General features: G+C 41.7%; 2 protein-coding genes across 2 annotated transcripts in view; one reads left to right on the top strand and one right to left on the bottom strand.

The window, feature by feature from the left end:
• Positions 1-12,265: 12,265 nt before the first annotated feature.
• On the top strand, positions 12,266-13,067 carry SODALDRAFT_18391 (hypothetical protein). Its single transcript, XM_028607080.1, has one exon. The coding sequence runs from the start codon at positions 12,514-12,516 to the stop codon at positions 12,979-12,981; it is 468 nt and encodes a 155-aa protein (XP_028470373.1). The 5' UTR covers positions 12,266-12,513; the 3' UTR covers positions 12,982-13,067.
• A 2,257-nt stretch (positions 13,068-15,324) lies between these two features.
• SODALDRAFT_303968 (mitochondrial import inner membrane translocase subunit tim-16) overlaps positions 15,325-15,806 on the bottom strand; it is a gene marked incomplete at its 3' end in the record, with an annotated part of 723 nt that continues 241 nt past the window's right edge. The window contains exon 2 of the mRNA XM_028608965.1: positions 15,325-15,756. Coding sequence (XP_028470374.1) covers positions 15,325-15,756 — 432 coding nt within the window. The remainder of the gene's footprint in view (positions 15,757-15,806) is intronic.

A 15,806-nucleotide genomic window follows, 5' to 3' on the forward strand; every position in this document is an offset into this window, starting at 1 on the left:
AAACCACCGTGGAAATTCTTTAGAAACGCGGATAGACGAAGGAAGAAGCTAAAAGATAGAAGTAGATCTTAGAGATCCAGAAGAAATAGAAAGTCTACACGAATACTAGCAGTAGAGGCTTTAACGCCCTCTAGGAAGTAGCACTTACTCCTGAAGAGAAACACTAACTTAAGAACGAAGATTATACACGTTATGTATAGGAGGAAATCGCTAAACTCAAAGAGTAAGATTAGGAAATAGAGTCCGATAAAGTTCTGAATAATAATATAAACTTCTAGTATTAACTTATAGAAGTAGCCGACCTAATTAAGGAGGAAACTATCTAGCTACGGATACTCGATTAGCTCGCGGAAAAACTACTTAGGTAAACCTACTAAGTTCGTTTCACTAAGTTCGGCTTTAATAATGCCTACTATAAAATACCTATAAATACTAGCGAAGAATAGTAACGAACCGTATATTAGCGACCTTATTATACTTAGGAAGACCGAGATACTTTTACCGGCCTAATAATAAGCCTATAAGAACCGGACGATTAATTACCTAAGTACTAAATATATAAGAAAGAATAGATAATATACGCTAACTATTTAGGCTATAGCCTAATCCTTTAGGCTAATTATATTAAGGATATATACCCTATATATATTGAATGTAAATAAGCTAATAAATTTTAGCCTCGGAATAAAGAATAGACCCTAGAAGATAGAGTCTATTTAAAGAGATAACGTAATAACTAGGTTATCATGGAGACTAGGGATAAAGGATATAAGATTCGCCTCTAACCACCTAAAGATAACTATTACGAGTATCGGTTAAGCGAATATAAAACTAATAGCTATATAGTATACGCTACCGGAAAAATCCGATAATTAGAGCGAGACTAAGAAGCTTAGGAATCACGCTTTTAGGCCCTTAATAAGCGCTTATAATAGATAAAATAGCTCTTAATCTAGTATAGGTTCTTAGATAAAAAGATAGCTCTCGAATACTAAGCTAAATAGATAAAAAACTAGGAGTATACTATTATAAGGAGTATACAAGAGGTACTCGATGAATATACTCTATAATACGTAATAGTATAGGACACTACTATATTAGAATATAACTCGATAAATACGAGATAAACGCACTATTAGATATAGGCGTAGCAGGAAACTTTATCTTACTAGCCGCCGTAAGAAAGTTCTCTATACCCTAGGTTAGGAAACACCCAGAAAACAAGTATAAAATTACTCCGTATACGGGAAAGAACTAGTCCTAAGAAGAAGTTATTATTAGCTAGGAGATTATACACCTTTAGGTTAAAATTCAGAATAAAACTAAAGTAATAAAGTTCGATATATACGATATAGGCTATAAGGACGTTATCCTTAGTAAGCTATAGTTTAACGAGTAGAATCCCGATATAGACTAAAAGCTTAGCTAGCTCTAGTAGAGATTAAAGAGTAAGGAGAAGATTACGAAGGAAACCTTACCCGATCCCGATATCCGTTAAAAATAGCAGAAAGACTTACTAATAAAGGAGCCTTAGGGAGACTTAAATAGCCGCTAAAAGTCAGGGACTAAGGCGAAAGAAGTCCGAAAGACGTTAAGATAATAGCGACGGCGCGATAACCGACGCGTAATAAATATTATTAAAGGAATCTATTAGATTATCTAAGCAGAGAAAGGACTCGTAGAAGGCGATTATTATAGACTCGCTAAGGTATTACTAGAATACCGTAAATACGAAAAGCTATTTACCGAAAATCTAAAAACTAGATTACCGAAATATTAATACTACGATTATAAGATACCCCTTAAGGAGGGTATATACCCGAAATTCTTTCTAATCTATAGACTAAATTAAAAGGAATTAGATACCTTAGAAGAATATCTTAAAGAAATACTAGCAAAAGGCTATATTAGAGTATTATAGTTACTAGCAGGATACCCTATCCTGTTTATACTAAAGAAAAACGGTAAACTATAACTATATATCGACTATTAATAACTTAACGATATAACTATTAAGAACCGCTACCTACTACTTTTTATCTCGGAGATATAAGATTAGTTAGTTAGAGTATAATAATTTATAGTACTTAACTTAAAAGGAGCCTATAACTTAATTAGGATTAAGGAAGGAGAAGAGTAGAAAATAGTATTTCGAATAAAATAAGCGTACTTCGAATACCTTATTATGCCCTTTAGATTAACTAATACGCTAGTATTATTCTAAACGCTTATTAACGATATCCTGAGGAAGTATTTAGACTACTTTATTATAGTATACCTAGACGATATCCTTATTTTCTCTAAAATACTCGAAGAATACCGATAATACATTTACACGATCCTATAACTCCTATAAAACACTAACCTACTAATTAAACTAGAAAAAGTATAATTCTATATATAAATAGTTAACTTTTTAGGGTATATAATATAACCTAACGAAATCTATATAGATAAGGCGAAAATCTAATACGTCTCTAAGTAGCTATAGCTATAGAACGTTCGCGATATTTAGTCTTTCCTCGGACTTATTAACTACTATCGATAATTTATTAAGGATTATAGTAAGATTACTATCCCCTTAACTAAAGTAACTAAAAAAGGGCTTAACTTCGAATAGAACGAAAGAATAGAAGAAGTATTCTAAGCCCTTAAAGGAAGGGTTACTAGCGAACCTATCTTAGTAATACTAGACCCCGATAAAGAATACGAACTCGAAATAGACGTATCCGACTAGGCTCTAGGAGTATAACTCGGATAACGTAACGCAGAAAGAAGACTATATCCTATAGCCTTTCTATCTAAGAATCTTAGTGGACTAGAACTTAACTATTAGATCCACGATAAAGAGCTAATAGCTATTATCGAAGCCTTTAAGGAATAGAGAGCGTATCTATCAGGAATAAAATACCCGGTATAGGTCTACACGGATTATAAGAACCTTACGTAATTCACTACTACTAAGGTTCTTAATAAACGATAGATCTAATAGGCAGAATTCCTATCCGAATTTAACTTCTATATTTAATATATAAAAGGAAGCGAAAATAGTCGCGTAGACGTACTTAGCCGACTAGGAATACTTGATAAATCACCTAAACTATAAGCTATACTCTAATAGAAAGGAGAAGCTCTTACCCTTAAACACAGAGAAATAAATAGTATAGATCGAATAATCGATACCACGTTTAAAGAAGTATACGCCTCGCTAATATATAGATATTAAGGAGTTTATAAGACCTACCGCCGATTACGATAATAATACGGCTATATAGGAACTAAAGAACGAGTTAGGGACTTTATTCGTAACTATGATATTTACTAGAAAGCAAAGAGTAGCCGATATAAACCTTACGGACTATTAAAGCTATTACTAGTAATAAATAGACCTTAGGAATCGATTACGATAGACTTCGTAATAGGATTTCCGATATCTAAAGATCCGGTAATAAGAATCGCCTACGATAGCGTATTCGTAATTATCGACCGATTTACGAAATACACTCTTTATATTCTATACATTAAAAACACTATAGCAGAGGAACTAGCTAGTATCTTCCTCGACCGCCTAATCCGGGATCACGGTATACTATATAAGATTATTATAACCAGAGATAAATTATTCACTAATAACTTCTGGAAAGCTGTTATAAGCTAGCTAGGGACGAAATATAAGTACTTAACAGTATTTTACCCTATAACCGACGGACAAACCGAAATTATAAACTAAATCCTAGAATAATACCTATAATACTATATAAGATATAAGTAAGATAATTAGGTGTAGTACCTACCGCTTATATAATTCGTATATAATAGCTTATTAAACGAGTTAATAAAGAAAACACCGTTTAAAGTAAATTACAGATATAATCCGATAGTATTTAGGAAACCTTTAAAAGGACTAGATACGCTAAAAGTAATAAAAACAGTTAAAAGCATAAAAAAACTACACGAAGAACTATAAACCGACCTAGAGATAGTCAGAATACGAATACGTAAGTACGCGAATTAATCAAGGATTAAGGGACTAACCCTTTTAAGAGGGGACCGCGTCTACCTTATTCGTAAAAACATAAAAGTATAATAACCAAGCGATAAATTAGATTTTAAAAAACTAGGACTACTCGAAATCTTAGAGAAAAAATCAGATACGAACTATATCCTATTACTACCTCCGATAATAAGGATATATAATAATTTTTATATCTTACTACTTAAACTAGTACTAAAGAATATAAAAATAATATAAGACACGATCGTGGTCGATACTAGCGACGTGTATAAAGTAGAACGAATCCTTAACTACCGAGAGACGCTAAACGATACCGAATATTTTATTAAGTGGAAAAACTACGACCACGGCGATAATATATAGGAACCTAAAGAAAACCTAATCTATTATAAGCACCTCCTAAAGTAATACCGATAAAACACTATCAGGACCCGGAACTAAACACCGCGGTCTACGTAAAATTAATATCCGAAAAATCACCTATATCCTACGCTATAATTTAATTCTAATTAATCACGTTAACCGCACCTACCGCCTACGTAGCCACTATAGTCTTAGACTCCGCACGACGAGCCTTAGCTTCCTTCCGCTCTACTTCCTCTAGCTCCTTTATACTTATAAGGTCCCTTCGGACTATTTCGACACCTTTCTTTCGAAGCTATAGGCGTATACGATAAAGACGAGAGAGTTTAGCTAAAGCCTCGGCGGTTTTACGCTGCTACTCTAGAGCCTTCTGCTATTATTTGTGGAGGACCTCTTCCGCGAGGTTCTCCTCCTCCTCGAGTCGCTTAAGCTTAGCGTTAATTCGACTAGCTAAGAGGGGAGCGTTAGAGTAAGGACGGCCGAGGGAGATAATAAAGATACTAACTAGAAGATATAGGGATACGGGAATAATTATAGGAGAGACCGGCACAGTAATAACAGGAATAACAATCAGGATCGTCCAGAATAAGATAGCTAAGGTTATAATTAAAGCAACGAGAACAAGGAATAACCTCGTAACCCTAATCGTTAATTAGCGCGGATTTAGTTTAACGATCGAGCGTGGAATAAGAGAGCGAGGCTTTAGCAGAATATTTCCGTACACGGTCGGATATAATAGTTAGCTATAAAAGAAAAGAAGAAAAAATAAGGGAAACAACGAACCTAGGGTGGTCGGCCTACTTATACGACTGCTAGGATAGCGCTTAGAAGAGGGGAGGTAATATTACGACTAACGGGCCTAACATATAATATACAGGAAGGATACCCTAGTACGTAACGCCGCACTAAGATATAACTAGAAGATAACTTAGGAAGGAGTCACGTGTTAGACTATATGATATAGGGAAAGGATACTTTAGAATAATATAGGGAGTGATCACTAAGGGTCTAGTAAGTAAGAGTGAATAACATAGGGAGTGATCACTAAGGGCCTAGTAAGCAAGAGTGAATAATATAAGGAGTGATCACTAAGGCCCTAGTGAGCAAGAGTGAATAACACACTATATATACCTTAGTATCCTAGGTCTTACTTCTACTAGAGAACAAGATATCGATTAATCTAAGTCTTTACCTGGACTACTATTCTATGCTTAAACCTACCTTATAAAGAAGACGCCTAGTCTTTACGACGTAACTACGACCAGACCACTACGAACAACAGTTACTACTCTTTAGTTAATATCCTCTTCTTATTTTAAACTAAAACCTCGACGCTAGTCCTCTATCGTCCGCTATACTATAGAGGACCGGAAGCCGTCGTAATAGAAGGCTACTAAAGTAGCAGTGTCCTTATTATCTAAATAAAAGAAAATATTATCGTCGCTCTTCTTCTTCTTCTCCTTCTCCTCTCTCGCCTCCTCCTTCTTTTTCGCCCCCTAGTCGGGCGAACCGTTAATCCTATCGTTACTCGATATTAAGGTAGCGGCCCCGGACTAACTATAAGGGACGCCGTCCTCCCCCTACTATCCGATACTTAGATTAATTAAATCCTCCTCCTCTTAACGCTTCTCCTCCTTTTTAAACTTAGGCTGGCTTTATCTATAAGGGTGGTCGTCGACTTATTCTTTATTAGTAATAGGGACGATAATACGGGCGTCCCCGTAGGCGAAGTCTATATTAATTTATCCGTCCTTATAGGTAAAAGAGGCGTGACTATTAAGTAAGAACGGCAGGCTAAGAAGTATCCTAGGCCCTATTCCCTTAATTACTATAAAATAGACTTTCCCGTGCTAGTCCCTAACTTAAAGGTACTCCTTTAGATATCCTGCGTAGTTTACCCTATCCACGTCGTTAATCCCCTTAATTATAATATTACTTTTACCGATACGGCCCCGTAGTCCTAGCTTCTCTATAAAGTCTAGCCGGATAGTATTAAAGACGGCTCCTATATTAATAACTACGTAAAAACGGTCCTTTATAGGGTAGGCCTTAGCTATTCGCTTAATTAGGCTAACCCGTATCGTTATATACGTAGCGTAAATAGTAGGAGGCTTTAGTTTATTAATTATCGGGGCGGGCGTGATAGATAGAGTACTATTAAGCGTAGGGGCTATAGTCGTGGTATTCGTAAACTATATAGGGCGTTCGGGTCCTAGGGGTAAGGAGTCTATAAAAAAGGCCTTTTTAAGGGTTAAGCGGATAACCTTATAAGGCTTTACCTGGCTGCTAATGGACCTTAGCGTCTCCTCGTAGTCCGTAAGAATAGCTTTATTAGTAAAGAGAAGGTAAACTATAGGAACCTTAACCCTTATCTTTAAAAGATGTTTTAGGCTCTTCTCGCGGACTTTCTATATAACGGCCTCCTGGTTAAATAAGTTAAGGGTATCCTTTAGAGCCGAGGTTTACGAGATAGGCCGAGTAATAGTCGAGGTAGTAGTGGGTTTAGATATAGGGGCTATCGAATTAGGAGTTAGACTATTATCTATATCGGTGTTATTAACTATCTTTATAACCCTTTAGGAGCTTTCCGGAGTTATTAGGGTCTATTAAATAGTCTAATTAGGGGAACTAGCTATTTTTAGCGTGGGTTTACTAATTCTACCGCTCCTAGTAGTGCGAAGAGGGTCTTAGGGGTTAGTCGAAGTATATTAAGATATAGACGTAGTATATACTTTAGCTATAATAAAGTTAATAGATCTCGTGACCTTAGTAACCCTCGAGGCTTAAGTGGTTTAGGTAGCCTAACTACTCTAACCGGTCTACTACTTCTATACCTGCTTAACTATATACTTAATTATAAGCCTACTAGTCTTATTGGTCTTCTAGGGGAGGGTAACGGGCTAAAAGGTCTTAATATAGAGGTCTACGAGCTCCTTAAATCGGCTATAAAGCTTAGTGGCTAGCTAATATAGTATAAGGCGTTGGTGTAGCTAGTACTCGTTAACTCGTAGCTTACTCTTTAGGTAGGCTACCTAGGTACCGGTCTAATCTATAACTAAATACGCGGGGAACTCCTACTTAACTAGGTTATAGGCGCTATTATAGATTAGGATAGGGTAGTTATCTCTTTAATATCTTTATTAGCCGTAGTAGTAGTAGCGAGCTAGTAGGGGCTAGCTATTATTCTAAGTACCTCTCTGCTATCCTAGGCGGTTATCGTGTTACTAGGTCGGGCAGCTATTATTACGCTAGTTATTATATTTAGGGCGGGGTCCTCCGTAGTAGATCTCCTCGGTATACTAGGCGTTATTAGGCTAGGAAGCGGCACTATTAGCCTAATTAGGGGTAGCAAAGTATACTAAAGTAGTTATCGTAGGCTAAGGGGCGTGCTTAAGGACGGTATAAAGGCGTTTTTTAGATTAGACTTCGTGGCGAGGAGGGCTTAGACCTTCTCCGTGCTTATCCTCTTAGATAGGGCGAGTACTTAGGCGGTAATACCCCTAACGTCTTTAGCTCTATTATAGATAAGGGAAATAGTATATTTCTTAAGGAGGTCGGCGAGTTTATCTATATCTAATTAAGAGGCCGTAGACTCCTGGACTATAATAGGCCGCTTTAAGATAGTAGGCTGGAAAACGGCACTATTAGGCTAATTAGACTTAGCCGTACCTAGTATAATATCCCTATCTACTAGCTTACCGTCTACTTCCTAGATATCCGTAGACCACTTATATAGTAGTTCCGAAAGTAGTCTATAGCTCTTAACTATTTTTCTTAAATCGGTGCCTCGGACCTTAAGCTTATTAGCGATAAATATATAGATATCCCTATATAGAATAGTAAGAATAATACCGTAGAGCTTAGAGTCTTCGATAAAAGTGCCTTAAACCCGCTCGGCCTTAGCCTTTTAGATAGTGATTTACTATAGTAAGTCCCTAACCTAATAAACGCTATTAATCTTATACGTCTTATACTTTACCCGAAGCTAATAAACCTTATAAGAGAAGTTAAGTTAGTAGTTAGGATCCGGATAAAAGAACTCTTTAATAAGCTTTTTAGCTAGACTAGACTAACCGCCCTTATCGGCTTAAACCTCTCTAACTAGGCGTTCGATAGCGGGACGAATAGCCGTATCCGTGTATAGGTTAATATAGGTGATCTTATCGGCTTTACTAAGGCGGTTAAGCTTAGTGTAGTTATCGTACTGCTAAAGGAATATAGAGAGGGACTTACTATTAAAGCGGGGAGCTCTAATAGCGAGGGGATTTAGGGGTGCTTTTAACGTGGTAATAGTAGGGGGTAGGGCTTTAACGACCTCGGTAATAGTGCTCTCTTAGTCACGGCTTATTAGGGCTTATAATAGCTTAATTAGGTCTTTAGCGGTGGTAGGGGAAATATTCGAAGCGGGCTAAGTAGTAAAGATAGGCTAGGCAGGGGTAGTAATAGGGGTAGTATTAGGGGTAGTTATCGAAATAGTAGCCGGAGCCGTAGTAGATATAGTAGTCGGCCTAAAAGCGGGCGGAGGTAAGGCTATAGCCCCGATATCGTGGTTCCCCTAATTAGGGGTAGTAGAAGTGGCAGGCGTAAGAATAGAGAGAATAGCCGGCGAGAGAGCCTTATCGTTAGAGTCGCTAACGACGATAATAGGGGTAGGCTCGCGATACTAAGTCTAAGTATCTATAGTATTTTAGGTGTAAGTGTAAGGGGGTAGGCAAATAATAATAATAGGGTTAGGGCGCTTAGGATATTTAGGGAAAGGTTCTTCGAACTAATCATCTAGTAAGAAGATCCTATAAGTGTTCTAGATACTAGCCAGGTTATTATATATATTATCTTATCTTAATAAGAGTGATAAGGTCTTTAACGAGAGGACGGTCCTAAGTTTTACTCCTTAATACTTATCTTCAGGGTCTAGCTTTTCTAACTCACCTTAAAGGAAAAGGCCCCCTATAATTAGGAGATTACCTATTAGTAAAGGGACTATACTTACGGATATTAATATTAAAAGTATTACCCGCTAAGCCTTATAAAGAAGTATTATAACCTGCTTACGGGGTCTATGGAGGTCCTTACTAGACTATCGGGTCCTCTTATAAGGTATTATTATTTCGCTCCTATACTCGGTATTAGCTTTTTTTAGGTCTATTAGGGGTTAGTTACCCTAATCCGGGTAAGCTGCTCTTAGCGGTCTTATCTTTTCTTCGCCGTTATACGAGAATTTATTTTAATTAGTGGTAAGGGTTATAAGCCCCCTATCGAGTCTATTCTATATTCGGAATCTAACTCTATTATAATCTAATCGGTTTCTTTTATTTCTATAATTACTACCTCCGTAACGGCGGGTCTTATAATTAAAAGTGTTAATAGTTCTTTAACTCTTACCTAAATAGTTATTTCTTTTCCTGATCTTATTAGGGTAAATCTCCCCTCGGTCTTAAAGTCTTAAATCCTTCCTTAGTCGTTATCTTTATATTCTTTTTAGGGTTATTAACCGATAGTCCGTTTAGGAGGGCCGGAACCTCCCTCGAGCGCCTTTATTACTCTAATCAGGGTTAGAATACTTTAGGGACGCCGAATAAATCCGCCTCCGAGCACTATATTATAACTATATAAAGACGTAGTGGCACTAGATCGTTAAGATAAAGATTAGATAAAGAGGTTAGTCTAGTAAAACCACGATATATAACTAAAATATAACTAATACCGCTATAACATTCTGCGAAGAAGTAGATCGGTGGTTATTATTCTGATTAGGGTAACGTAAGTTAAACTAGAAAGATACCTTAAACGTGGAATAAGTAATTATAAAAGAGGATAATAATTGTGTCTTGATCCCTTGATAGGGATGTCCCGAGCCTGTCCTTAATATATATATAGGCAGCGGATCCAGCGGCCTTAAAAGGGGGGTTATATAACCGTCTGCCGAACCACTCTAACGCCGTATCTGCGCGGTTATAGTAGCGATCCTCTATAGTAGTTCCTTAGTATTAAGGTTATTCGCGACTACGCCGCCCGTAAAATCTAGCTATTATAATACGACTACGTTACTAAATTAGAACGCCTTTTAAAGCTAAATAGTAAGTATAGTAGTAACTATCGCTTAACGCACCTAATTAAGATCGTAGAACTACTGCCCTATTTAAGGACCTTAACGGACGTTAAAAGCTATTAACGGAAAATAGGATCTATGCTATACGTAGTAGTGATATCGCGCCCTAATATCACGTTTATAGTATCTAGGCTATATCGGTTTAACGTTAATCTAAGGCCTATTTACTACGAGGCCGCCGATTATCTAATCCTTTATCTAATTAATAGCTAATCGTTTACGTTAGAACTAGGGGGTAGCGATACTATCGAAATCTATACTAACGCCTTATTTACTAATAATACCCTTAATCGAAAGAGTAGTTAAGCGTACGTGATATGCTTATTTAGCGGTATAATAGCGTAGTGCGCTAATAAGCAGGATATGGTTATAACGTCTATAATAGAAGTAGAGCTATTAGCGTTAGTATAAGGTGTAAAAGAGGGTATCTTTATATAACGCCTATTACTTAGTATAGGAGTGGAATTTAACGATCCGGAATTAATGATCTTATACGATAATAACTAAACGATTCGATTAGTTAATTAAGAGATTAGTATATTAATAACGCGCCTCCGCTATATTAATATCCACGGCTACTAGTTACGTTAAGTAAAGAAATAAGGGTAAATACTTATAACGTACGTTATAAGCGCGGAAATAGTGGTAGACGGATTAACGAAAGCGTTATACGGCGAGAAATTTAAGATATTCAGGTCTTAGGTAGGCGTGATAGGTATACGGGAATAGTTATAGCAGAAATAGCTAGAGGAAGTCCGGATAGAATATTTAGAGGACCTAGAAGATAAATTTAAGGGCGGATATAGCGAATAGATTATATAGCTAGATTATCTACCGGTTACGAATAGCTTTAATCGCCTAACTAACGTTTTAGGGCGATTAGGGGGTATATCGGATAGACTATAGTCTTTTCGGTTATATACTAGGCCGGATTATAAAGAGTATAATCCGGGTAGACGCTTACAGAATCTGCACTATATAAAATACGGTGGCAGCGTTTCCCTGATAGTCTAAGACAGTTAAAAATATACATAATTGCCTTAATCAAATTTTGACCTATTTTGTGACGATTTTGACCGCTTTATCTGACAATGGTGAGATGGAACTGGACGCAAGATTCCGATTACGATTACCTAACCCAGAGCCAAAGTCACGAGTAGCGTCACGTGGATCAGTTGATAGGCCCGTGCACTCCGTCTTGTCCGTCTCGCTCGAGTTTCAGCCCTTGGGGGTTCGACTTGGCGCCAATTCTCCCGCGTCACCCCAGACTCAAACGTCTTCGTGTCGGAATCCCCTTTGCTAACTACCCGAGCGTGTTCAAAGCTGTCCAAGAACCCCTCGTTCTTTTCTTGGCTTTGCCACTGTATCCAAACTGGGTACAAACTTGCGAGAACGTGTGATGACAGTGTTGTCTATGGACACATCACACGGGACATCACGACATCTACCGCTCCCTCGGCACCTGAGCATCTCTCGTTCCCATCTTCCCATCTTCCCATCTTCCCCTCTCAGCAGGCTGCTGGCCCTTGATACTTCCGAGGTAGACCTCGGCGTACGCATTACCTACATCACTCCACCGACACCAAGGTATCCCTCAGTCTGACACGGCTCACCTGGAAACTCTCCCTGCAACTACAACCTTAGCTTCTTCATGCCCGTGTCGCCGCCCCATGGACAAGTGTTCCGGAAATCGACGCCAGACCAGGGGCATCCCAGGCAATACGAGACGATGCGGCAACCCGCGCGCCATACCTACGCACGAACACTCCTTCGTACTTTGTACGACGTACCGACTGTCTGATTCGTACCACTGACCCTGCAATGCATGCGAATCATCCGCCCCCGGGATGTGAGCACCCATCCCCATTCTCGTTCGTGTCCATACCTTGAGCCCCATTGTGCATGCGCTTCGATAACCTGGTCAAACCCCTTGCGGGGCCTGCAGATGCAAGATCCCGCCGTCGAGTTCAGTCAGAGACTGTAGACTGTGGTGCCCCTTTCACATCCTCTACTCCACGGCTACTCGATGTGGTTACCTGGCGTCATAGAAATAAGGCCCTTCCGACCGCTGCCATCCTTGTCATCTTGCCGAACTATCCGTACCTTTTCCCCTGGGACGAAAGCACATCTCCCGTCATGGGCCATGGCCTTATCTACTCTCTCTTCCCCGCCCACCTGGCTCGATACCCCTGTTACGCCCCGTCTCGTCCCTCAGTCTTCAAGTCGACCAGACGGTGTACAGATAGGATGTGCCGAGGATGCCAGCTTTCTCTACCACAAGACCTTGCTCCCACCCATTGTCGGCTTCTCTTATTGCGTTATCGTGGTGTCACCCGTCGTTGCAGCCTCTCAGCCCCCTAATATACGAGATCGATCCATTGCCTGCATCATCAGCCGACCTGCGGTAGCGCTGAAGGGACATAGAAGGACATCAAGACGAGGATGCCCACCTTTTTCTTCTTCTTTTTTTTCTTCCTTTCTTTCCTTCTTTTGAACTTTTGAAGGCGTTGACGGAACGTGAGGGTAGGCATTAGGAGATTATCCTCAAAGGCGAGCCACAGCAGAGATTGAGATTCGGATTTCTGGCATCTCGCAACATCCTCGTTTGCCTCCTTCGTCCCCAACCCACACCCCGGTCTTTTCGTCCTATCGGCAGAACGAATTCGATGCAAAGTCGATTATCCTCGCCCTTGGCCCCCCTCAAGCGCCAGCTGGGTGAAATTCGGCCTCCAAACAACTCAACCACAAGGTCTAGTCTCGTTGCAATCACCTCGGTCCCGGTTCCCACCATAACCGCATCCATCTCTCTGCGGCCATCGTCGCTGGTGCTTCCTGGTTCAACAGATCCTCCATCGACTCTTACCTCGACGTCAGACATTTTATCTGGGGCTACGACGGCTGCTTTTGGGCTGACAACGACTGGCAACAACTCACTCCCGCCCTCATCCTCATCAGAGAGTACCAGTACCTCCCTCAGCACGCAATCATCCATAATGAGCGAACCTTCCACATCATCCGCTTCTCCTCTCAACGCCGACGAACTCGCCACAGTAATATCGAGTGCTGTCATCGTCTTCCTTATTATCCTCATTCTCGGCATCATGTTCTGGCTCCGCCGAAGAGAGCAGACAACCCCCGACCCAGAACGTGAATCCTCGGGCGCCCATCCCGTAGAGCGGGACCCTGCCCATTCGAAAGCCATCAAGGCCGATCTGGAGATTCTAGGCAAGCCAGCCGTCACCGGACCCGGGCGGCCAGGCTGGCCAACGGAAAACCAAGTTCCCATTCCCCTGCAGCCCCGTCCCAAGCGACGGACCTTGAGCTCGGATCTATCGCCATTCGGCTATCTGGTCCCCGCGCCGGGTACGGCCATCACCACGGATGCCGTCCGTAGCATGGACGGCAGTGTCGCTAGGAAGGCCGCCGCTGGGGGGAGGTCGACGCAGTCCCGAGCGAGTATCGGGTCAGGTACGGGCCAATATAGACCTGGTTCGGAAATCATAGGGGCCGCTGTCTATATGCCGCCACCCAACCCTTCAACGCCACTTTCGCCACGTCCTTTGCCACGGCCGACATCACATCCATCGGCTCCACCACGTCCTCCGCGCCCGCCCTCCTTAGGCACTCCGATGTATACGTAGTTGCCCTGTCGATAGGACTGTCTCTGCTCAAACCTGAAGTCTCAGATGCAGCTGCGGTGCGTGATGGGAACTCGGGCATCCTCGCGACAGTCGTCTGTCTTTTCTTGGATTTTGTTTTATTACCAACAGCGTTTTGGTTATCTTCTTATGTTGGTTTACTGGGGTTTTCTTTTTCTTTTCTTGTCTTTTTTTTATTTTATTTTTTATTCTTTTTATAAGTTGAGGGAAGCTGTAGAACTTAGATACCCTTGGGATGGCTGGCTTTGAAAAGCAAGAAATGGAAGTAAAGGAAACCGAGAAATCATGTCTCATGTTGCAAATCTGTGTCCCTCTGACCTGCGGACAAGTGAACTGACATTCGTATCTATCACGATTCTCGCCGTCATCTCAACTTGGCCCACTGTTGCCGCCGCTGTGGGGTGTCGGGTCGCGTGTGATCCGCGCAGATCAAACAGCTCCACTTCAATGAAGCAATGAAGCGCAACACGTCCCCTGCGAGGCGCATTCGTCTCTCAAATTGAACGATGCTGCTAAGGAATTTTCGGGCAGAAAGGACGCAGATCCGTGGCACGTCATGGGCACGTCAGGCCCGAACTTGGGAGACAGTGCATACATACGAAGACGAATGTGGACGGGAAGACGAAGACGACGCTTTCTCAAGCTAGGTAAAGATTGTACATCAAGATCAAGGGCCCGTCTTCCCTGAACCCCTGTCCCTCCCCCCCCCCTTCTTTTTTCCTCCACCTCTGTCTGCCTCGATATTGTACAGTGGATATTACAGCAAAGCAAGCAGCCCCGGTTGTTTTATCGTCTAAAAGGAATTCGTCCAAAATGCCAGCATGACCCCATCCCGCTGGAGTCAGCCATCAACCCCCCCAAAAAACGCCATGCCGTGCTATGTCCATGCAGAGTCGAGAGAAGCGGTGTTGCGTAGGTGTGTGTGTTTGTGTTTGTGTGTGCGTGTGTATGTGTATGTGTTGCGTGCCAGGGTATGTGTGGTGCCCATCCACCCCCTGAAGTCGTTTAGAAATATCGAGCGTGCAAGCCCATCTCGCCAACGGTTGACGTCCAGGTCCCCCGCATGTCATCATGACGGCTCTAGAAGAGTGTCACAACTGCGAACAACGCGGAGTGTCCATCGAATAATCGTCCCCGTCGTCCGAAGCGAAAGAGAAAAATGGCGGTGGTTCCCCTCTTCACCGATCCTTATAAATCTTCGGCTTGAATCCTTCCTTGAGCTCGGCCTCCTGCTCCGCCCTTTCGATGATAGGTTCGACCTCGCTCTGCAGCCTCTCCTTCGCGCGCAGGACCTTGCTCTGCAGGTAGAAGCTGCCGCCCTTCTGCGGGTCGTTGGCATCGAAGAGCCGCTTGAAGCGGTCGGCGATCTCCTCGGCGGTGGCGCCGCCGGTGCCGTTCTTGGGCGGCTTGACGTTGAGGATCCGGCAGGCCTCGTCGAGAGTCATGCCGCTGGAGAGGTTGGCGCGGCCGGCGGTGGCGGCGTTTCCGCCCATCTTGGCTTGGGCGCGGGCGAACTCGGACGAGGCTTGCGCCTGGCGGTAGGCGGCCATGAAGGAACGGCCTACGATGCGGCTGCCGACGAAGACGATTTGGGTTATTAGACGGTGCGCCTACGGGGAAGAGAAAGATGCAATGTTAGCACGTTTGTCGGGGATCGTGG

The sequence above is a fragment of the Sodiomyces alkalinus genome (genome assembly GCF_003711515.1).
Source record: "Sodiomyces alkalinus F11 unplaced genomic scaffold SODALscaffold_1, whole genome shotgun sequence".
NCBI lineage: Eukaryota > Fungi > Ascomycota > Sordariomycetes > Glomerellales > Plectosphaerellaceae > Sodiomyces > Sodiomyces alkalinus.